This window comes from Nelusetta ayraudi, unplaced genomic scaffold, assembly GCF_046127955.1.
Source record: "Nelusetta ayraudi isolate G7.1 ecotype Tasmania unplaced genomic scaffold, CSIRO-AGI_Nayr_v1 ptg000011l, whole genome shotgun sequence".
Taxonomy (NCBI): domain Eukaryota; kingdom Metazoa; phylum Chordata; class Actinopteri; order Tetraodontiformes; family Monacanthidae; genus Nelusetta; species Nelusetta ayraudi.
In genome coordinates this window covers 22,210,001-22,234,049 of record NW_027466061.1, presented here as the reverse complement: position 1 = coordinate 22,234,049, position 24,049 = coordinate 22,210,001, and the positions used below count along the sequence as shown (strand labels likewise).

At 41.1% G+C, this 24,049-nt stretch overlaps 1 protein-coding gene and 1 long non-coding RNA gene across 2 annotated transcripts in view; both read right to left on the bottom strand.

Moving 5' to 3' along the window:
• Window positions 1–628: 628 nt before the first annotated feature.
• LOC142885476 (uncharacterized) lies at window positions 629–1,740 on the bottom strand. Its single transcript, XR_012926296.1, has 2 exons — window positions 1,340–1,740; window positions 629–1,135 (listed from the first exon to the last, which is right to left on the bottom strand). It is a non-coding gene; the product is annotated as an uncharacterized LOC142885476 (long non-coding RNA).
• Window positions 1,741–12,779: 11,039 nt separating this feature from the next.
• Window positions 12,780–24,049, bottom strand: part of LOC142885475 (noelin-3-like) — a 13,312-nt gene continuing 2,042 nt past the window's right edge. Inside the window, exons 2-6 of the mRNA XM_076021951.1 lie at window positions 22,536–22,679; window positions 19,111–19,266; window positions 17,332–17,551; window positions 16,060–16,166; window positions 12,780–14,458 (exon numbers count right to left, since the gene is read on the bottom strand). Coding sequence (XP_075878066.1) covers window positions 13,781–14,458; window positions 16,060–16,166; window positions 17,332–17,551; window positions 19,111–19,266; window positions 22,536–22,679 — 1,305 coding nt within the window. The 3' untranslated portion in view covers window positions 12,780–13,780. The remainder of the gene's footprint in view (window positions 14,459–16,059; window positions 16,167–17,331; window positions 17,552–19,110; window positions 19,267–22,535; window positions 22,680–24,049) is intronic.

The window sequence follows — 24,049 nt, the reverse complement described above, 5'->3', positions numbered from 1 at the left end:
TACTGACAGGGACTTGAGCCCCTGTCTCAGAGACGACAACTATCTTGTTAGCCTGATGATCATGGAGATAAATTGGGCTACAAGATTAGTTTCTCAATTGTTTTTTTCTCATTTCTTGAAACAGAAATTTAATTCTCAAACATAATAATCATACATTTTATTTGTAGAGTGCTTTTGGAGTCCTCAAAGACACTTTACATTGAACAGATAAATATAAAAACAAGTTAAAACGACAGAATAAAATTCAGTTAACAAACTTAAAAATATACCAAACTAAATATATGAAGGGTGTGGAGTGAAGTAAGAGAAAACGGGGAGGTGAGTAACAGTTGAAGTGTACAAAAAAAACGTAATTAAACATTAGAAGTGGTGCGGAAGAGATGTTTTGAGTAGGGACTTAAAAGATGTCAAGTCAGAACAATCAAACGTTATGGGAGTGAGTTCCACAGGGTGGGGACAGCAACAGAAAAGGCACCATCTCCCCAGGTTCTGTGCTTGGTCTTGAGAACAGTGAGGGCCTGGTTAAGTAGGGTGTAGCGCTTGCATATAAACAAAACAAGGCCAATGTGAGGCGCACGCAACACTCAGAAGACTCTAGAGTTAGCTCAAGGAAGGAGTGGAGACAAGAGACAGGTTTGCATTTTCATATATTTATAGATTGATAGTGGTGATAAACAAGGTGAAATTATACACCGTGAGCAAAAGTAAGTTTAACAAAACAGCAAAAGAAAAATGAAATGGCCATTTAAACACAGGACAAGAATTTCAACAAAAACCAGACAAATTAACTGTACCATAGCCCTGCATTAACGCAGCCACCCCAACCGCAATCCTTCAGCCCACCCACAGTTCATGACAAAAACCCACATCTGGGTTTGGGGTCAAATAAAACAGTCAGGGTGAAATATGGGAAGAAATGAAAGTTCAGTAGAAGAAGGTGTGTATATAAATGAGTGTAAATGTATGTCAGTATGTGTGTATGTGGATGGAAAGGGGCCACGGGCTAAGCAAGTGGGGTGAGAGATTTTAATTGAGCTCCAAGGAGCCCCCTACCAGCCTGGCAGGTGGGGGGCATTTCTGCTGTGGGCTCGCTCTAATCCTGCTCCTTTAGCTCGCCATCTTTCATGGACCTGGCCTGGAGGACAGGACCGCAGTTCATATAAATCATATTCAAACACAAATCAAACCAAAACAAGTTTGTATGCATCTGAAGGGTTCAAAGTAAAAGTAATCAACAAAAGGTCAACACATACGAGGCATATAATATCACAAAAATTAGGCATTTGTTTGTCCGGCATGGAAACTGGCTAAGCTAACATTAGCATAACAACTGACTCACCAGGTCACAGGCAAGGCAACACTCAGCCTTGTTCAGTTCAGGTTGGCGCAGTGGAAGGCTGCTACAAGTCAACAACCAGTCAATGACAAACAGGCTTGCAGTGCCCAAAAAGGATCCCTGGTGGGTATACCAGCACCAGCCTGTAGCTCATCTCTCATGTGGCTTTCCCCCCCTTTGCTTGATTGAGAGTGCGCCACAGAGGCCTGATATACCCACCAGTGGGTGGTGATTGGTTACACCAACCCACCTGACCACATGACATTACACGCAGGCTGGCCATTGTTTGGCCAGCTCAACACATGTGCCCCCATGTCATCACAAAAGCGTTGACACCCATTGGCCCCCTCGACCCATGTGATCATATAAATAAGATAATTCCTGGGGCAACTGGGTTCAGCAAAAAAACAAAAAAACAGTTTATCACCCTTGCTACAAGGACCTCATGGTTGAATAGGAGGATTTTGAAGTCAATACGTTGAGGGATAGGGAGCCAGTGTAGATTTTGGAGAACAGGGGTGAGTTTTGGATGAGTTGGATGAACCTTGGAATGCACAAAACAAGACAAAAATCAAACAAAACCAGATGAAAAACAAACAAAGCCAAACCATCAAAAACTTTGTCCGTTGCATCTGTCGAATTTCCGAGCATTTCAGTCTTCTGACATTTGGAATTTCTTTCAACTGAGAACTGAGGTCAACGGTAAGCAGCAAACAGGTAGCTAGCTCGCCCTTCCTTCTGTTCAGTTTCTAATTAGCATGGAGACTTGCTCAAAAGTCCTAAATCAGCCTGAAACTCACTCAGATGACTGTTTGGCATCCTGAGGGGGTCAAATCCTGAGGGGGGAAAAAAATTTTATGAACAAAAATAATTATTTTTCTATATGAAAAACACATTACAATTTCAATTGAGGTCTTCACCCTGGCAATGACCTGCTCGGCTCCAGACCTGGTCTTATCGCTGGGGCTCAGTCTCTAATTAATCACGCCATCTTGGTTAAAAAGCATCAGTTTTTTGTTTCTTTTTACGGAGGTCATGTGTCTTTTATAAATTTCAAAGTTGCTTCTTTTCACAGGGAACTACTTCAACTACTGCCGTTTGAGTGATGTATGGGCAAAGAAAAATGTGTCACAGCATTTTTATATTTATTTTTAAGCTGGAGAGCTGGGGCAGCAGATATTTCGGGTCATAAGATTAATTGAGGGCATGTTTAAAAGAAGGGGTTTTAAAAGGTCATGCTTGTATCTACGCAGAGAGGAGGAACAAAATTGGATGAGAAGTGCTGTCTCAGTATACGTGGCAAAATGTGTGTTTAAGGTTGGTGTATGGTTTAATATGCAGCATTGAGAGACAGACAGATGAATGAGTCGCGCCAGTTGCTGTTGTCAGCCACTTTTAATTTGTGATATTATTGTCATTACTACCTTGTTTATTTTTACTTTTTATTTATTTAAGTGTGATGAGCCTTATTTTTTCCCTTGAGATATACAAAAAACATGTTTTTGTAATTTGTTTCATTTATTCGATTCAATTTATTGATTTTTGTTTTGATAAAGAGTTTGACAAATACTGTGTAAAAAGTGAATTTATGTAAAAGCCAAAGGTCTAAGCTCCCAAATGTTTTGTTATTTTGTTCTTTATCCGAAGGTTGAGAAATAAATTATTCAGCAGTATTATTTAGTATGTAAGTTTTTTTGTTTTTGTTTGTTTTTTTTCTTAGTTGGTGAGCTAATTCCAAAGATGTGACACTTGGAAGGTTGCAATGTGCATGGCATGAAACACAAAATTACTCTTCAGAAGGTAGATAAAGAAGGGGGGGCGGGCAGGGGGGATCATTGCTGGCCAATTGTAGTTTCAAGCATTCCAGTCTGTGCTTGGTAGAAATGTAGGCATATCTATACAAATGCTTGTGCTTGTGAGCACTTCTTCAAAATGAGTTGTCAGATCTTTCGCGAATGGTCTGCAGAAAAAAAAAGAAAAGTTCAGCAGCAGCAGGCAAGCAGAGAGTCCATCAATATGGTCTCAGCAGCAGCTGAAACTTTGCAAATTAGCCTGATCATTATGTTTGCTCTGAGGAGGCGGTGAAGCCTGCAGCTGCAGCCAATTTCCCCACTGAGAGGCTGCAGTATCAGCAGGTGAGCGGCCGTGCGGGTTTCTTAGAACGTGATGACCGTGGTGCAAGTTTGACTCGGAAAACACGACCACACGGGGGCGGTAGGCCTGCTGGGGGAACGGGGAGGTTGCTGTGGGGAGGGGTGCTGATTGCAATCCGAGGCGTCTGTGTGCTGAATCCTCAGTCTGTTGTCTACACACCCAGCTCGGTGCCCCTAACCTTCAGCAGCTGCGCTTGAAGTCTGAAGGATGTGTGGGCTCATAGAAGGAATCGCTGATCAAGTGTGCTTTTTAAGTGCAGCGGAACCATCTCCTCGCCTCACGCCTGTGTTCTCGTCTCTGCAAAAAAAAAGAAAGGGAAAGAAAAGACAGCACAGGCTGCGAGAGTCACCCTGGAGAAATCTTCAACAAATATTTCTCACTCCCCTCTCATGCCCACGCGCACCATTATTTATGCTACACAAAATGTGCTCGTGAGAATGCCACAAACATGCAAATGCAAAAAGCCGCCGGTGTGAACCGCTCAGCGCTGCCGCCAGAGCTGAACGAGAGGAGAGAACACAAAACCCACATTCCCTGGACTTCTGTGCTGCAGCCATCACAGGAATGGCGGAAACATGCAAATTGGATTGATTCTTTTTTATTTTTCTAATCCGACGTTTGTATTTTCCCCTGCATTTTCTTTTCTTTTTTTTTTTTTTTTTTTGCCTCTCCTGCCTCACACATTCAGATTCTGTACTTGCCTGAACCTCGAAAAACATGGTCATTTGCATTTCACTCTCAGAATGAAGCCACTTGGGACTTCATGGAAGAAGATGAAATTCTGCTATTCTGCTGGGGAGCCAACAAAGAGGCGGTGCAGTAAACTTTCTGCAGCTGGTGTCTGCAAAGACTTTTTAAACATGACTGGAGCTGATACTGTTGGCCTGGGTGTGTGGGCCCTTGTGGCAGTGAGGAAAACTCTGATCTGCCGCAAACATGACTCATCACTAATTACTCTCTGTTGCTGTCTTTGCTAATGCTACTAACAATTTTCTCCATTGTCTCAAGGTTATATTTCAATAGAATTTTAGCAAATGCTGCTTGGAAAAAGAAAAGCATCACTACTCTCTTAAGGAGAAGTTCCAACCTTGCAAGTTTTCAAGTCTTGTACATGTTTTCATTCTGACTCTCTGTTAGCCAGTCTTAGTGTGAACAGACCAGTCATGGTCCTCTGAGGAGGAGTTGTGACATGCTACTGGACAACCGCCTAATTCTGTTCCCCTTGTATGACAGTGAAGGCCTGCACTGTCCCTCATCCAGTGGTGAAAAAAATCTTTCCCACATGGACATTTTAGTTAAGGTACCTACTCAAGAGATCTATGAAACATGTGTTGTTTTGTATTTTTGCCCAATGTTCATTGATTGGCATTATTTGCACGTCTGTTAGTATTGATATTTACATAGTTTTTTTGTTTTTTTTTATCCATCCATCCATCTTCTATACCCGGTTACTCTTGCACTCAAAACTGCACTTTCTGAACCACGTTATCGATGTTGCTTAACATCATATCATCGACCCATAGAAGCTGTTCAGAGACCACCAGGGCTTCCCACTTAATGAGTATCACACTTTATTGACCATTCCTACCCAGATAAATATCCTATTTTTTCGAAGAAAAAAAAAAAAAAATTACCGGCATGACTGCACATGTTGAACATATTCTGCAACTCCATTTGAGATTCTGTGATCATGGAAATACAAGGGCACTGCTTCTTAGCGCAGCTTACCACACAGACAAGTGGATATTCGAAGAAATTACATATTCGTATTTTTGAATGTTTAATCAGCAAAGTTCCCAAGCCCATGTATGGTGTTGACATAGTGAGCCCTTAGAGATAGAGACAAACACACCCATTAGGTCCCTGGAGCTCTGTGCAGCCAGTTACTCACTGGCTGAAGTGCACATAACGTTGTTGTTGCCATGCCTTGAGAAGCCAGAAGCAGCCAAGCAGAACTTTGTCCCCCTCATGCCTCCATGTCAGGAAAACACACACACACACACACACACATAGTTTTTGTTTAGTTTTTGCATTTTTGTTTTTAAATCTTGGAGCCAGAAGTCTGTAGTGGAGTCAAGGAGTCGCTACACAGGCAGACTTGATTACAAAGAAAATACGGAGGCTGGAACTGGCTTTGTAAAGGAGAATGCTGCAAATGATGTGCACACACAACAGGTCCTTCTTTTTTCTTGCCAGGGAAATCCAAAACCTTGATCAATAAAAGATTGTTGAAGGAGCGGTAGAAGGAGACACATGACAGTTCTTTCACAGGAGACCGGAGACTGAAATACACTCTGCTGATGCTGTTCAGAGCAATAAGTCTGTCAACCTCAGATTATCTGACATCATCGGAAATAGGACAATATTATAGAACCTTTGAGATGTATAGCAGCACAGATAAGATAAGCTGTAGGCCGAGTGTGGAAGATAAACTGTGTGATGATTTCACTTTAAACGCCTCATTTACAGGATGGAACTGACTCAATTGCCTGGAGAAAACATATAGGGCCTCTTGAGAATGTCTAATTGCCTTCATTTTAGACCATTAAAAGTTACTTGGAGAGAATCATAAACACTGGGAGACTTTAGTTCAACGTTTTAAATGTGCAAGTTGGCAATAGCTGATACACACATGATAACTGTCCGGACAAGTAGGCTGACAGCGGATTTTGTTTTGCCTTGTTGCATCAGCAGCAGCAGCAGCAGCAGCTGAGTGTAATGACGGCAATGGCATTCTCACTGTGATCCCCTTAGCATGCAGGAAAATCGGGCTCAGAGTGCACAGGAAGCTTAGAAAGGTCATTGTCTGCTGCAATCTTTGCAAAAATGTTGTTAGACACTTGCGGATGGTTGTTACTTGCTCAACGTTGTACTTTATAAATCCAAGTGCTTCCACTCAACAGACTCAGGTCCTCATTCAGGCACGTCTCCCGTGCTGTGGTGTGCTCATTCAGTTCTTTGATTTCATCCATTGTTATCTTTCTCACTGCTCAACATAATCTGCTGCACACACTTCCGTGCTTATTTTGTGCAACTACACAACAGTCCCTTCTTAAATGACGTTCCACAGCAGCACCTTACCTTACGCCAGGTATTCTCAACGTTGTGTACATTGGTATTTGAGTAAATGAAAAATGGATATCATAGAAAAAAACAAACAAACACCGGCATTTGATATGAACTGCTATAACGCCCAGCACTGATTCACCTGTACTAACATGAACTTGTGGCCACTCCAGATTTATAAAAAAAAATGATTGAACGGCCTCAATGTCAACAGACAGAGAGGACATGTGATGTGATGCTCTGCCCCAGAAGAAATTACATAACTTTAAAACATTTGGAGGAGCTCATTGCAACTATGTGCTTCATTTAGCAAAAAACAAAGAATCAAAAAAAAAACCCCACTGTATTAATCTAATAATATAAGTAAATCAAAAATAAAATCTGGGTGATAAATGAACTACATCAAGACACTTGTGTGTTTAAGTTATATCTCCAAGACTGGGTGGTCACGTTGTTTAAGCTGAAGCCGAAGTGAGGCTAATAAAAAGGATGGATCGCCATAATGCGAGTCAACAAGTCTGGGCTGTGACAGGTTTATTGAGCCCATTCATTCAGAGAGACAAACCTTTTGCCGCTGTGCACACAGATAAGGGACGACGGCAGGGGAGAGCAGCCAAACACAGAAATGCAAACCTGAACTGGCGAACTTCAAAATGAACACCAATGGTGTGGCGTGTGAAGGACGGCCACGTTCATCTCACCCCTCAGCACCTACTTCGTTTAGCTCCATCTCCACTTTGAAACTTCCAATGTCTTCATCTTTCTTTCCTCTTGTTTACGGAACAGCGGAGTGGTGGGAATGACGAAGCCAAACCCCTCTGGGTGCCGATTTCCTTAGTTGGACGGACAGATTTGTTGGTAATTTTAGTTGAAGACATTGTGAAGAAGCATTGTGTGGAGAACAACTGAAACCGAGCCCAGCCTACAGCCAGCAACGCTTGCTTTCATGTGATGGATAAGTGTGCCGCGTACAGTGCAGTGGGCTATTGCAGGCAGAGAAATGATTTGATTCCTGTTGTGGTGACTCATGCATCAAAAGTTGTTTGCGCTGCGAGTGCACGACTGTCCACGACCATTATAATTTCATTAAAGTTGGCTCCCTGGGGAATTACGGCGCTGACGCGTTCAATCTCATCAGTGTTAGTGTGGAGTGCATAGGCCAGGTTTTGAAAAGGAGATACAGTCAAAGAGAGGCCATTACTGTTGGTGTTGAGTGTTGACAGAGAGCTTGTTTGGTTTTGGTTTCTTGTATTTGTACCCATGTTGATGTACAGAACTGCTCTTTTAACATTATTAGTGTAGTCACTTTTAAAGGTTTTATACATAAACAGTAAATTACATAAACAGTAAATGGAATACATGAACAGTAAATCCTTTCAGTCATTGGACGACCCGCTCGACCTCCTGAGCCACAGTTGCCCTGATATACATATATATGTACTAAATCTCTAATTTTAGAATTATATGATTTTATAGCGTAATTGATACATGCATTGATAAAGATAATTTATTCTGATTCGCTGACACAAAATAATTCAAAAGGAGTAAATTCATACATTATTGAATGTAGAAATATAAACTACTTCAGTTTTGAGTTGGGATTTGTTTGTATTGTTTTTTTTTGTTTTTTTTAAACCAAGGCCAAATGTAGGACTGGCCAAAAAAAGGAAAAGCTTTGACTTTTTGATGGAAAACGACAAACTAATTAAATAAAGAACCACAATTGCTCACCTGGAAACAAATGCTATTCCAAGGAACGAGTAAGGTGTGGAGGGAGGATTTTAATGGACGGTAAATGTCCTCTTGTTACACTCCACTTTAAATGTTGAGTCTAATTGTTCCCTGACACCTACTGCTGTTGTCTCCAATCACCGTAGCTGACTTGCCTTGGAGACAGCCTCTCTATCTTGGACGTGGAAGCTTTTTTTTTTTTTTTATTGATTGCAGCGAAGAACACCTGACACCATGGAAATGTGGCAGACTAAAGGTAACTCCTTCTTTGGCTTCAATCTTAAGGTGTAATACAATCTAAAACCCTATTTTAAAATTCTATGTCTTCCGTGTCATCTTAATCTTTCACTTTTAGGAGTGAAATAGCAGCTGGCTGACTTTAGATAGAGCTATTTCCTGGTTTCTCCCTAAAGCAATGCAATATCTGTGTGCAGTGTCTGTGTGAAACCCATTTTCCTCAGCAAAAGAGTAAACCTGCCATGGTCATTTCTAAAATTTGATAATAAAAACACATCTTCATGATAGAAAATCAGATATATAACCTAATGTGTTCTCCCGGTCTGACAGAATACTTTGGCCTAATTCTTGTTTTCCAACAAGGTTAGACTGACAACTGGAGTCATTTGCATAGTTAGTTAGCAGATGTTACTGCAATAATGATAAATACGTGTTCCCAGTGGTATCCAAATGGCCGCAGCAATTAAGTGTCTCATTCTGGGTGATGGGGATGGAAGAATCAAGCACTGTCTTCAGTTTCACATTCAGCTTTGAAATTGGTTTGGGCTCATTTCCTGGTTCTCTGCTTGTTAATATGTACGGCTGACGGGAAATAAATCTGCAGTCCAAAATTGCATGATTTAAATGAATCTGAAAAAGAAGTGAACCCTCGGTATTGCCGTGGTAGAGTAATTATTCTGCCTCTGAGTACAAAAATAGTTCCTTAGCACTGCTCAACTTAAGAATTTTTTATTATTTACGATCAGTTACGAACCACTGAACACTTTTTCCTTTGATGGTCTCATATTTGGAGCTCTTTTTTCTGTCCCAGACTTCAGTGGAGCAGCTTTGATTAATCAGCCACATACCTGGTATTTAGCCATCTGTTTGCAGCCTCCCTCAAAGCTTTCTGCAAAAACTGATCCTTTGTTGGACCTTATACATGTTTGGAACAGCGAACAAAAACTAGGAGACCATGAAGCAGTGACGAAGGTTGAGGCCTGGCTGGGCAGAAGAGCCATCACTCTGGACTTTTCTCATTCCTGGGGAGTTCAGTGAGGAAAATAGACACAAATGACAATTAAAAACATTGTTGAAGTGCATTTCGCACAGTCTGGGAGACACAAAAAGGATCGTTTTAACAAAGAGATTGATGTTCTCTGTGCGATTATTCCTCTCATTTGTAATGGCTTTTGAGAGTTAAGCGCATGAGTGACTGTTAAACAGAAATCGTCAGCTTTTTGGTTCAGGTATCCCACATTAAAAGCCGTCTAATTGCTGCACAAAAGTTCAAGAGGTCCTCACAGAAACTGTTAATTGCCGGGTGTAACAGGGAGTTGTTCTTGTGCTACAGTGTGGAAAGAAAACCTAAGCATGCGTATAAAAACAAAACAAAACGAAAAACAAAAAACATGGGCGTATGTGTGTGGGTTTTGGTAAGTGGAGCCCACTAATAATAGAAAGTCAGTATCGGGCCAGTGGGTTGTCGGGGGTTGTGATTCATTGATCTCCAGTGTAAAGGGGCTGTGACTGTGATGGAACACGTGTGATGCACTACATTCAATTTCGAATTTGCTGGAATGCTGACAGCGGGTTACAAAAATGTGAAAAGCCTCACCAGCTGCAGCAGCTTCAACTGAGAGCATCAACTCTCTGTGACTCTCCTCTTCTTCACCTTTTGCATGCTTCCTTCAGGAGCTGCCACTGCCATCATCTGCCTCCATCTAACCCTGTTCTCTGTATCCTCTTCTCTCACAACAACTAACTTCATGTAGCACTTCAATTTAATTCAAGTTTTACTTTTGGTGGACTTACTAAAACTTTGACTAATCAACAAAGTTTTAATAGTCACAAATAAAATTGCCTTTTATTTGTGAGTTCTGACTGTATTTTAGTATCTTACTCTTAATTGTGAATGCGAGCTTATTGATTTAATATGCTCCGGAAATTAAGTGTTGCTCAAACAGCTTATTTTAAGCTGATGTTATGTTTAAGTGTGACTCTGTATGGATTCTCCAGCCGTGGTGCCATATTGATGGCAATTGGAAACTCTAAATTGTCCATAGGTGTGTGGCTTGTCTTTCAATGTTGCCCTGCGATGAACTGGCGACTTGTCCAGGGTGTAACCAGCCTTTGCTCCATGACACCTGGGAGAGGCTCCAGCAGACCCCCACAATCCAGACTGCAGGAGGAAGCAGGGAAGAAGATGGATCAATGTATATTTAAAAGTATTTATTCTATATTTGAATATATTTGATATATTTGTCATGTCCTCTCTCACTACATCCATAAAACTGTACACACACTAGGCCTCAGTCAGGCCTCTCTGCCGTTATCTCCAAAATAGTTTAGCATGCTCTGTCCCTCTACCTTGTCAGTCATCGCTTGGGTTCCTCTCATTCTCAACACCTTTCCGTGTGTCTGTCTTGCTTCGGCTGACCTTCAAAAGAATACCTGCACCTGTCGAGATCGTGTCCACCTGCTCTCAACAAATATCACAATGTCATCTGCATTGTAATCTAACCTCATCCAGACACTTTAGACTGTTTCACATTGCAGATTATTCAAATACTTTTCAGACTATGATGAAGCTATTAATATCTTTCCTCCCATTCTCCCAGTCTTGATGATTAGAGTTGTACTCACTTGAGAACAAACTAATACACACTGCTTTTTAGAACATTGTGGATTGAGATGTAGTGAAGCCTTTGCGCCTGGAGCATCTGTGGGGTCAATAATCCTGGTAACCATCATGTTTCCTGAGGCAGGGAGTATCTTGCGCTTCTCCTTTGACCTTTGAGATGCTCACTGTCTCGCTGACCTGCATTGATCCAGACCTGGAGGATAGCTCCAGCAGGGAGTCTATCAGAGAGCGAGTCTGTGGGTGGTCAGAGCTCTCACACTGGAGGTCAGCGTGCCCACTAAAGTTCAGGTTTTCCTGTGCACTGTTTGCACGCAGTTTGTAGGGACAGTCGGCCCAGCGCAAAAAGTTACTTGCAGGCATTGAAGCAGCAAACAGACAAATGAAACGCTGGAGGTCACAACTCTACCGTGTGCGTTTATACCTACTCTGTACAAAAATACTTTCCAGTGTCCAGTTGTCAGAGTCTCACAGAAAGAAACTGTGTAAACTCAATACAGTTCACAGTATTTTGAGCTTGACATTCTACATTCAGCTGAGCTGCTAATTTATATGTCACATCTTTGTCATACAAATCACATCTCTTGACGGATCACAGGATTTCTGTGCAACTCCAACTTGTATTCCTTGTTTTGTTTTTGTTTTTTACATCAGACATCCCGTTTGTTTGCAAATCTTGAAATATTAGTTGTATATAAGTGGATTTCTCACCAATTTACCCTGCAACAGTACCTTGCTGCAGGTGTGTAATAATGTTTTTAGTCCTCCCGAGTGAAGACAGTTCACATGTTGCGGCACTTTACAGCTATCCGCTTGCTCACACATCCCCTGATGGAGTGTCTGATGAGGAAAAGAAAAACACTTGTGAACAGGGTCATTAGAATCCGTGGCGAGGGCCATTTTGTGACTCTAGTCTGAAAGAGTTATCTTTGAAAAGTGGATAGAAAACAAAATTCATTAATTTCCTAGTACTTAGAGTATGTTGGAGTCAGTAAGATATTTAGACAGCATAGTCCCAATGGCTAATGATGTTTTTATGAGTATGTCACAAATAGCAATGTAGCTTGCGTGTGTTAAAAACCATTTGTTGTACTTATGTACTTAAATCATGTTAATCTTTCCCAAAAGATGCTTTTAAAGAAGAAAGTAATGTAATGGAAATAAACATTATAACAGGTGTGAATAAATTCAAGGATGTGTGTATGCACTTGCATGCATTGACCTTTATACACAACAATATTCTTAAAACCAGCGACGCCAAAGCGAGACGGCCTCAATTTTCACACTCCACCGATGAATAATAAGTAGGAAAGTCTCTTTCCACTGAAAGTGGGAGAGAAATCTTGTAATGTGATCAAAGCTTTGAAAAAGGGCTACATGAATCCATAAAGAGCAAGGTACTGCTGAAATTGTGTCGGAGAAGAAAAGAAATCCCATGTCATTTTGTACCTTCAGAGGACAATGAGATAACTCTTTGACGCAAAAGCTCTGTTGGATTCTGTTCCATTGAAAGTCGCGTCACATCTACACAGACGTATTTTTTTGTTGCAGGCTTTCCTTCTGCAGACGAACATATTTTTTTTAAAAACAACGTCAACATAGTCTCTCTCTCACACACACACACAGACACCAAGCTTAATGAAAACAATACTTTATTTTGGTCATGTATAACCATTATTCACACAAAACGAAAATACTTATGAAAGCTGTATACACTGGCTGTATGAATGGATTTTCTTTTTTTTTTTTAACCGTTATCATAGCTAGCTAGAGAGGCGGAGCATAAGATGTTGTGCGAATACAAAAGAGACAGATGCCAGCTACAGTCAAAATGCTATGAGGATAGCCAACATTCATGCACAAGAGCTGTTATCTGTGGTGCTCGTAAAGCGCACTGCACTGAATAAGGCAGACAACCTGTTGATGTAAAAAGCTAAGACCTCTATATACACAGTTAAAGGCAAACAGACTTCCTGCTTGCTGAAAATGTTCTTACTTCAAGATAGCCTATGACAACCGCCAAAAAATTCATCTTCATGGACACCAAGTAAGCAGAGGAAGCTAACTATACAGGTGCATTATGGGTCGCCACGCTCACGTTTGTCGCACGCAAGGTCAGGTTGGAGAAAACTTTTCAAAAAGGAGTTTAACACAAAGACAAATTAAGATCTTAAATGGAGGCAGTGAAAGGCAGGAATGAATTAGCGGGTGATGAATAAAAGGCGACGGGGAAAGCAGAAACAAATGAACAATTACCGAACACAGTCAAAATATGAATAAATTAGGGTGGCATGAATAAATGCGTTGCTAAATGAGGGAGCCACTATCAACACAGGGGTTGCCCTTTGGAAAAAAAAAAGAGCTTTCACTTTAAATGGGAAAGAGAGGTAACTGGAAAAAATATTTTGAAAGTAAAGAGAAAACTTTAACTGCTAATTCATCTGAATTGTGCGCTGCTCTTTTTTTCTGTACATATGGAGTATGTCCTGCAAGAGTGTTCATATGGGAAGAGGCAAACAGCAAGATGTTTATAAGAAAACCAGTCAGGAAGTGACAAACTAAGTGAAATGAAGTTGAACATTCAAACTTTTTTCCTCCATTGTTCCATCATTTCCTCAAATGTGCATGTCCTCTCCCTAAGAGTCGTCCTCTGTTTTAATGATGTGGAAAAGCGTGACGTTGAACAGCACCTGGTGGCCGTTGTTCCAGCCGTAGAGGGTGCGGTCCCTGGCATTGTAGTCCAACATGGACATGTGGAAGTACTGGTTGTGAAAGGGAATGTCTGTGTATTCGTACGTGGAGGACTTGGTGGAGTAGGCGTAGTACACCTTGGCGCCCGTCAGGTGGGAATTAGTGATGTACAGCGTCCCGCAGATCATGAAGGACTCACCGGCGTTCCTCTTTGAGTATTCTGTGTTCCATGTGTTGAGGATCTGGAGCGTGTCGGGGTTGAGTTGACTGATGACGATGTTCCCGGCGTTCTGGTTGGTGGCATACACGGCCCACAGGCCCAGCTCGTCCGCCATCATGTCGATGTCGGAGAAGCCGCCCCAGGTGTAGGGGTAGACGTTGTGGAAGCCCGCCGACTCCAGCGCCCTCTGGGTGACCACGCGGCCCGTCTCGAAGCTGTACCGCACGATGATGTTGCTCTGCATCTTGTTGTAGTACAGAGAGCCGTTGTACACCACGTGGTTGGTTCCGGCCCACTTGAACGGCAGGTTGTAGGTTCTCGACTCGACGCCCGCCACAAAGTCGGCAATGGATTTGTACTCTTTGACGATTTTGTTGTTGGTGTAGCTGTCCATGTACCAGACCTGGGACAACACGACACAGATCAACTGTGACTTTAAATGACAAGCAAGAAAAGAAAAGTGGGAACAGATTTTCCCCTGTTGGATGAGTGCGGAAGTAGGATGTGAATGAATGTGTTACACCACATGTGGGTGGGTTGAATGGAAGGTTTGGTAGGACCAGGGGTGAGGGGTTGATGAGAGAAATGTGTGTATGTGTGTGTGTGTGTGTGTGTGTGTGTGGGGGGGGGGGCACTTGCGTGGCATGGTGAGGGAGGCATGGAATTGTTAGGGGACAGTTTGAAATGCAGTATTGGTTGCTAATTGGATGCTTCTGCTAATGTTATGCTGTGATGTAATTCCTTCCTGGTGCAGTTTTCTGTCTGTATATGTCTGTATCCTATATGATCATGGGAAAAAAAACAAAACATTTAAAACCAGAAGGAATATGCCTGATGTATTTGAGATATTTCTCAATGGGAACCTGCTGAAAAACAGTTCTTGAACTGAGCACCGCTAGTCTGTGTGCAACTGTAAGGTTGCATTGTGATTTTTCCTTTAAATAACCTTACACTTCATATTCATTGACAAATGTTTTGCCAGATCATAGGCACCTCTGCAATTGGATAAAAAAATCTGGGGAATTTTCAATTGGCGGCCATTCAGTCCACTCCATTATCAGCTTTCATGCTTATTATCATGTCGCACTAAGTGGGGACAGTCTAGGAAGTGGGGTTCTTCACTGTGGGGAACAGGAAGGCATTTCACTTAGTTGAGATCATAAACATTTATTCATGCTAAATAAAAATATTTAAGTGTTGTTGTTTTTTAAGAGGTTATTGAGGTTTTAAACCACTTCTGGACTTCTGTGAGCTGTCAAATAGTGGGTCCAAAACATACTAACTGCTCAAGAGCGGCTGGCGACATTGCAAACTGAGAGATTTTGCCACTTTTGTCTCTCAGCCCTCCGTATGCCTGAGCCAGTCCAGTATTAAATGTCTGTCTTCATTTCAGCACAATGGAGGATGAAGACACATTTTGATGCTTCTTTTCTCCAGGCATTAACATTCACTCAAGAAAGAAGATAAAATGAATGTGTTTGAGCTGTTACTTGGATAAAGACAGTTCCTTCTCTCCCATGGTTTGCACAGGAGGGACTGATATTCAACAAGGTGCAGGCAGGTTAATCATCCTTTAACTAACCATGGCTCTTGATGTCTTGTGAACGCCACAAAATAATCACATTCTTTTTATATTACATCTGCATTTCCCTTTTTATCTCATACTTTGTAGAGTTGTTCATGACATCCGCCTGCAAACGTGCATTACATACTACTCACAGGTGGTGCTCTGTTCATTCTGTAAAACCATGAAACAAATCAAGGCTACATGATAATTTGTCATTTCTGACAGCAGAATCATTGAAATGCCCTAATTCACGCCAATGTACCTGGGAAGTAACAGATTTTAATTTGATCGCTGTCAGGCCAAGAGAAAAAGTTTCAATGGGCCTAAAGTTGTAATTCAAACAAAGTAAACAAGTCCACTCTGACAAACACATGGAAAAACAACTTCTGTCAGTAAATCATTAAACCCACACAGCCGAGCCCATTATCCAGGCTCACCCTGTTGTTCTTTGGAGACGCCTGTGGGTCGGTCATCCAGGCTCCGAACCTCGTTCCTGACGTCTTCACCGTCAGGGGTCCAGTGATCTTCATTAGCTTGCCGCATGCTGCAAACACATCACACACAGCTGTGGTCAAACACGCCGCCGGAAGCCACAGGACACATCCTGCATGCAGCCAGTGGTTGGACTGGTGAAGGTGGACTAAATCACAGAGCATTGCATTGCTGAAGGAAATTCTACACCTGGACATGACACATGCTCTTGAAACACACACACACACACGCACGCACGCACACACACACACACACACAAAAGCAACAAAAACCCTCAAACATGTGAATAATATGTGCGTCTGCAGTTAATTTTTTTTCTGCAGTGATTAGTAGTCGTGAGCGCTCGAGCTGCTCTTGATTCATCTTGCCAGACACTTTAATTGTGCCCAACGACAGCGGACTATTACTTGTGCGCAAGCTTGCAAGTTTCCTATTAAGTATTAAACTGCAATTTTGCCTGATCAATCAACGCTGGCGCACAGTGAATGCTCAAGCACTCGCCACCATCTTGGGCGGATTTCCAGCCAGTCCCATTTGCATTCACGTGCTCGCTATTGACGCTGACACTTTGACAGGCTCCGTCAGTGTTTATTACCTGGAGGCTTGCGGATTGAAGTTTAGTCATGCAAACCTTTATCAGAGGCCGATTTGCTAATGAGGCAGCATTGATCGCGTTAGATGAGTTAAACCTCTACAGGGAGGATTATTTTTTTTCCCCTTGCAGGACTGCAAATGACAAAGGAGGCGACGAATGCAAATTTTCTCCACGCTGACATCTTTTTTTTTGTTTACCACCGAATAGGACACTTATTTCTCTCCTGTTTAATGACAATGAAAGGCAAAATGAATGAAAATTAGCGGTGGAACAGTTGACAAAATCCAGAGTTTGGTTCAGCTTATGGTGTTGTGTTCAAGGCCACAGAAATATTGGCTAAGATTATGTCGCCCAACAAGTCACCATGCACAGTTAAGAAAAATCATGTTTTGTCGTCATACACAAACTATCAATGTAACAGTTTGGCACCGCAAGAGGGGGAGACATTGCTAGTTTCAACATGCAGTCCTTTGGTGAAGAAGGTTATCTACTGAACAAATCCATACAAAGGACAAAAAAAAAAAAACTTAGCATAAACTTTGTACATAAAATAAATAAATGAGATCGTCTGCATTATATGAGGTCACTGTGTCTGGTGCAGCAGTTTCCTTGGTGGACTTACTGAGTTTATTCATGCAGCTGCGGAGGCGATTTTCCAGGTTCAAGACCCTCTGCTGCAGCTCCTCGTAGTCGTAGGCTCCCATCTCCTCCTGGATGGCCATCAGCACGCCAGACAGATTGCGGATCTCCTCTTTGAACTGAGCGATGAGCTTTGTGTCTGTTTTGTATTGCTCCAGGACAGGGATCAGTGGCTGCAGAGACTCCATCTTTCCTTTCAGCTCCTAAGAAAAGCACCATGGATTGACTACTGCAAAGGTGACCGCCCACACACAATTTTTTTTAAATTTTTTTAAATTTTATGTTTTTCAGTTTAGAGTTTTCTGTGCCTGCTGCGTTTGTTTCAGTTACACTAATGGCACAGGGCACAACACCTGCAAAAATCCAGGGCTCAAGAACGCAACTAAACAGCTGCCTCCGTGTAGGTGATTTTGCCAGCGGCGTGACAAAATTATTTCCACAGGCTGAAAGATAGTGCATATTAAGCTTGTTTGTCTATATCTCAGGCTTCTACAACTGATTGCTGTCAAAAGACTTTTGGTGATGGGTTTGCTTTTGCTAGAGCTGCACTCAAATAATGGAATAGTCTTCTTTCTGAAAAATTTGAAGGGAGATTGCAGACCCATCGTTTTTTCAACTGTATTTGAGTACGCTTGTTATCGTCATCTTTTTGAGGCCCTATTTGTTTGTACAATTTTGATGCAACTATTGTTTTAATTTATCTGAAGCGCCCTGATACAGGGAATAAAAGTGAAGCACTTTATAATTGTATCTATGAAAAACACAATATTTCTTACCTACTTGAATTGGCTTGCAAATATTAATATTTCTCTGTTTTTAACTAAATGCACATCTTGTTTCATTTTATTCCCTCAGTAGAATCTCTCAGATCTGACTATTAAAGCAGAAAACTAAACATTGTTGATAAAACGTTTAAATAGATGCAGAACTGCAAATTAAAAGAAGAGCTTGGTGAAAGCTCTATTAAGAAGCAAACAAATGTTACTGGCTGATGATGATTATTGATTGATTGATTGATTTTTATTATTAACAGACTCAAGGTCCGGTTCACAAGATTGAAAAAAGAGAAGACAAACAGTATTATAACAGTATTATTGCAGCAATCTCTGGGTTGTCATTCTTGCTGTGAAATATTCAATTATGTTAAAAACCAGCTTGGAAACGAGACAGTCTTTGAGATTGAGCTTTATTTTGTCTGGATGTCGTCGATACAAGGTTTCGAAGCATTACATTTTCCGAAATGATTGCTATTATTATGTTAGTACTACGATAAAAAAAAAATTTAGTTATAGCAGTCTATAAAAATTTTTTCTTCCCCAGTTTTCTGTTTCTAAAGAATTTAGGACAAGAACTATTGAATATAATTTGCACAATACCACTATTAATTCTATTTGTATAACACTACGGCCTTTTAAATGACTGACTTCATCTTCATGGAAGGGAAGAAGAAGGAGAAGGAGAAGAAGAAGAATGCAATTAAGTTAAATTAAGAAAAAATGTTACATTTATCTATCAGGATTGTGTCTCTTCTCTGATAATGAGTGCTAATATAATCCATGGTGGAAACATCGTGGCACGACACGTCCACCTTTTAAGACAGTTTTGTCCTTGTCTAGACAGCGTCACACCTTTATTGATCCTATCAGGAATAAAGGTTTTCCAATTAGAATGCTTCTCAGGCATCTTTGGAGAAGATGCCTTCACAGCCTTCCCCCCTTTGTGAAGTTTCCCCTCCAAAGTTAAACTTCAGTGGAGAGCATACCTGAAAGTTTTTGTTGATGAGCGTCTTCCTGTCCGATTCGATCTGTCGGAACTTTGACCGCAGCCCTTTGATCTGGCTCTCCATTCTCATGATATACTGAAAGTCCCTCTGCGTCCGCAGGTTCAGCACCTCAATTGACTGCGACATGTTCTGCACCTTTTGAAACGAATGGAACAGCATAGCATTGATTTTCCCGTCCGGCGGCAGATTAAAATGTCCACCATGTTCAGCCGCTCCGTAGCCGAACTTCCCGAGGAATGAACATTTTCACCTCCAATGTGATTGCGTTTTAACACAAACTTTTGTACGAGCTGAATGGGGCTTTGGGTAGATGTTACACGCTACATGCCAGTTTCTCTTTCCATTGTCCTTTTTGCTATGTTTTTCACTTCATGATCAGAAAACCTTCCTTTTTAACAGATTTAAAAGTGAAAATACAGATTTTATTTCACTGCTCGAGAGGGCAGCTGGTCAGCTTTTCTGCTTGCGCTCCTCTTATTAGGTGGTAAACCAAGGCCGCTCGTCTGCTTTATTTATTTTTTTAAATAATGATCCAAAGAGTGGGATTTTTTTCAATTTCTGAAAATTTTAAGTGTATATATTTTTTCTGAATTCGATTTTGTTTGTTGCTACTTCTGAAAAAAGCTCCCACACACTGCTCGACGCTCTTCCTTTTGTTTTTTGTTTTTTTTTATTCCTGCAACGTTTCGGTCTGAAGACCTTCATCAGGCATCACATATGGCCATTTGTTGCGACTTGAAATTCTTGCACATTTTTCCAAAATTAAAGTTTAAAGTTCACTAAACTTGCAGGCAAACACATGCCATCTATCATAAACATATGGCAAGTAAAGTGTAAAGGTAATGCTAACCGTTGCTAATGTTACATACTGTATGTTAGCTGTGGGAACACAAAATAACTTGTGCTCACCTATTAGTATCAAGCATGCATGAAGTGTATGACACCTGCAAACAAATCTTAATATTGCTGACTATTCTATTATGGATTGTTATCAATCGTGATGTGAATAGCCAGAGAAAGAGAAGGTCAGAAGGATTTAAAGAAACATTGTTCTGTGTTCCATACGTCAAATTTCAAAACAGTTCAGCAAACTGCCTTATCCAAATTTTGTTGATCATAAATAATTGCTGGAATTCATTACATACTGCTCATTATGACAACAGCCACAATGTTTTGTTTTTCTCTTATCTGATAATTGTATATTTTAATAGTTTAAATAATTGATTGACTCATTAAATAATGTATCTTGTTTTCTAAGTGATATTATATTTAGTAATTTTAATCCAGTTTAAGAGGCATATTCATTAATTTATTCTGACTCACTTTTTCTCTCATTCTTTTCCGTGTGCATGAGTCATATTTGTATTTTTGTGTTTTGTATTTTTTGGAAATTTTCATAGAATTCTGACGAGAATGTAATACTAAGCTTATTCCATCATAGAGTAACACACAAACTGGATCTCATAAATATTGTGTGCATGATGTGATTGTGCTTTGATGCTAATTTTGTTCTTCCACAGATTAACAGCTGAAGTTCAAAATCCACATTATCATTATTTAATTTAATTTAATTTTATTTAATTTTATTTTTGTTTGTTTGTTTGTTTGTTTGTTTGTTAAATAAGTCCCCACATGAGCTGATGCCTAGACAACTGGATAGTCTTCCTTCGGTCCATTGACATGATTCTGAACATACCCCCACTCTTCTTCTCTGGGCTTGTTGCTCTTTAACAAAAAATGTGCAGAATGCAAGAGTAGCAACAAATTGTGTTTCCTTTGTTTAAAAAGTGGGGATCAGTGGGGATCCTTCACGTACACAAAATCTCCACTTAGCTGTCCGCCTACATAGAAAGAGCTCAGTATTAACAGATGGAGAGGGCTTCTGATGGGATGCTCTATCGCAGAAGAAATAACATTACTAGGGCTTCACATATCACCATTTATGACCTTATATCCAATACTGCTAAAAATCAGGCATTGCCCCCTTGAAATTAAATGGAAGTTTTTGAGCTTGACATATTTTATGCCAGATGTTTGATGGACAAATGGGAAGGCTATCATTTCTCCCTCTTTTTTTTTTTTTTTTACCTTTAATTGCAGATAAGCAACGTCATTGGAGCACGGCAGCAACAACAACAAAGTGGCGTCGTGTTCACACAAATGTGTTCTGCATACTTTTCTGGCTTGGGTGGAGGGATCCTGAATTGGCCCCACTGAAGACCCGAGGCTGCTTTGTGCATTAGTGTCAAAAAGCTCCAATGAATGGCAGAGAATAGCCTTTGGCAGGTCACATTAAAAATCTAGGCTACAAAGATCTTTGCTTACACAGCATACTGACTATTTGCTATATACAGTGTAATATCCATCAACAACCTTTGGTTGCTGGGACGTCTGTTTGAATTATTTCAATTTCCAGCTCACAAAGTTTTCATGAGACCACAGTATACTACAATGCGCAAGCCAACCACAACATGTTTAACTAACTTAAATCGGTCCAGTGGGCAGAAATGGTAGTGCGGCTGGGTGCAATAACATGAGGTTGCACGACCTGCCCCCGAAACAATCCTTGTTATTAGATTCTGACACGCTGTTGTTAAAAGAAAAATTGGACATTACAACCACATGACTAAAATCACATTAGTTTCATCAAACACTTCTTTTACAGACTACAGGTTATATTCACATGAATATTTACACCACCTGTGAAGTGAAAACTGATTACTGGGCTATTAATTGTCTGCTAAGTCTCCATCTGAATAGTTAGGTGGGCCCACTGACGTCTACCAATAGCTACCTGGCTGGCATTCAATCTTCTAGAGTAATTCATTAACCTTAATTGTTGAGCTGCGTTCCCATGGTGTTCAAGCGATCAGATATTTGAAACTCCTGCCTTTCCATTGTTCCAACACAAACACTTCAACATCAGTGTGTCTTGGCAAAAGTCATGACTCAGTCACTCAAAATAATCTGCAGACTTCACCATGAGCATCTATGGTGTGCCGATATGTTTCTTCTGTGAAGGAATATGTCATGAACAGGAGGCTAGTATTTGTCATAGTGAATTTGTATTCAAAATGCATGGATTCCACCATGTTCTACTCACGCACACATGCATGCAAATTGTTGTATTTGCGACTTTGCTGTGAACCATCCATCTAAAAAGAAAATATGTTTTGCCCTTTTAACACTGCTGTAAACATATATAAATAGGACACATGATGTCCCACTGTGCCGGTTGCAGCAATGTCTTGGCGCATTTAGGGCGGCAAAGAGGCGGAGACAAACGCTTTCAAATCAGTGTCAAAAGCCCCGTCGAGATGAAGCCGCGCTTACAGTCAGCGCGCCACAGTGAGTCTGTGTCTTGCAACAGGAACAGAGGTGTGTGCTTGCTTGCGTGCACCTACTTTCTCCAGGAGCTGGCGGAGCTGTCTGCCTTTGGCATCTCTGGAGCACAGGTTCTGCTCGGGTGCCACCACGGTGCAGATGCAGCGCCCATCTGCATCTTGAGTCGAGCTGTACACCTGCCACCCCTCCTTTGGTCGGATGGTCTGCATTCAGGAGCAGGGGTTCCGATAAGAAGGCGAAGCCCACAAAACTACAGACAGACGTACCAAACCAATTCCACCATGACAACGGCATTGTCGCCACATTGCTGCACCGGACGTCTTACTTTATCCTCTTACTTCGATCAGGCCCTCTGCCTCGTCTATTCTTGTCTTTGTCTTCTACACAAAAACATTTTATGCAGCTGCTGTACGACTACGTGGCTTTGTAGTCGGTGAAGTTGCACAATTGAACAAGAAACTGTTGTTTTTCGTCGGTTTCTTCTCCCAGGGTCTCCACTGAACATCCTGCCCAGGAAATGTAGATAAAACCCTGATCTGCGGTTGCTTTCCTGTCTTTTCTTGTCCTGTAAATGTGCTCCACAGCTCTGCTGCAGAAGGCATAATTATTCTTCGACCAGTGTGCGTCAGATTTTAGTGCATCGCCGTCGAGCAATATCACACAGTAAAAACTAGCTTCTCTCCAAGTATTGATCTTTTTTTTTTTTTTTTTTTTTTTTTTTACTGAAGTACTGAAACACTACAGTGTTCCGACAGTGCCGTCGTTAATGGCCAGCATGGGAAATTGACGCGAGCATCCAGCCAAAAAAACTTGCAGCGTTTGAGAGCAGACGTTCACCACCAGAGAATCTTCTGGCAGAAAACATGCTTTTTGTCTGTTTGCATTGTAAAAGTCAATCAGGCTGGAGAACAACATGGGGGAAGAAGACCTTTGGCATCCAGCGGCCTAATTTCCACACTGTAAGAACAAAAAGTGGCATGGCCTCATTTCATCCTCTTTCCCTGCCAGTCTCAAAAATTGAAAAAGCGCTTGTAATCAGCTTTGACACATCATGTCCTTTAAGAGCTGACAGTCAGTCAAATGGAAAGCTCTGTCTATGAATCATATTTATGCTATTAAAAGTTTGATTTTTTTTTAAAAGGTAAAATGCAAGCACATCAGTGACTGTTTCAGTGCTTTACAGGATATTGTGAATATATTATTAAATAAACATGTTGCCGAGCAGAACATTGATCAGATTACATGGAAACCATCAAAACACTTGACACCTCTGACACTCTGTTTTGTTTTGTTTTTTGTTATCTTGACAAAGATACCAATAAAAGTCAGAAAACAACAACAACAAAATCCATTCTATATACTATCAGTCTCTCGAGCTCACGAGCTTTGGTATGTTCCCCTTATCAGACCGAAAGGAATTCCAGGCATCACAAAAGGGCTGAAGCTCCTGATCTTTGCCCGCCGCACTATTGTTTGCTGGCAAAGTTGTGACATCAAAATTAAATCTGAATTTTTCCTCACTTCGGATAAGAAGACGGAAATGTTATTTGTATAACCTTGCCAATCTTATTAT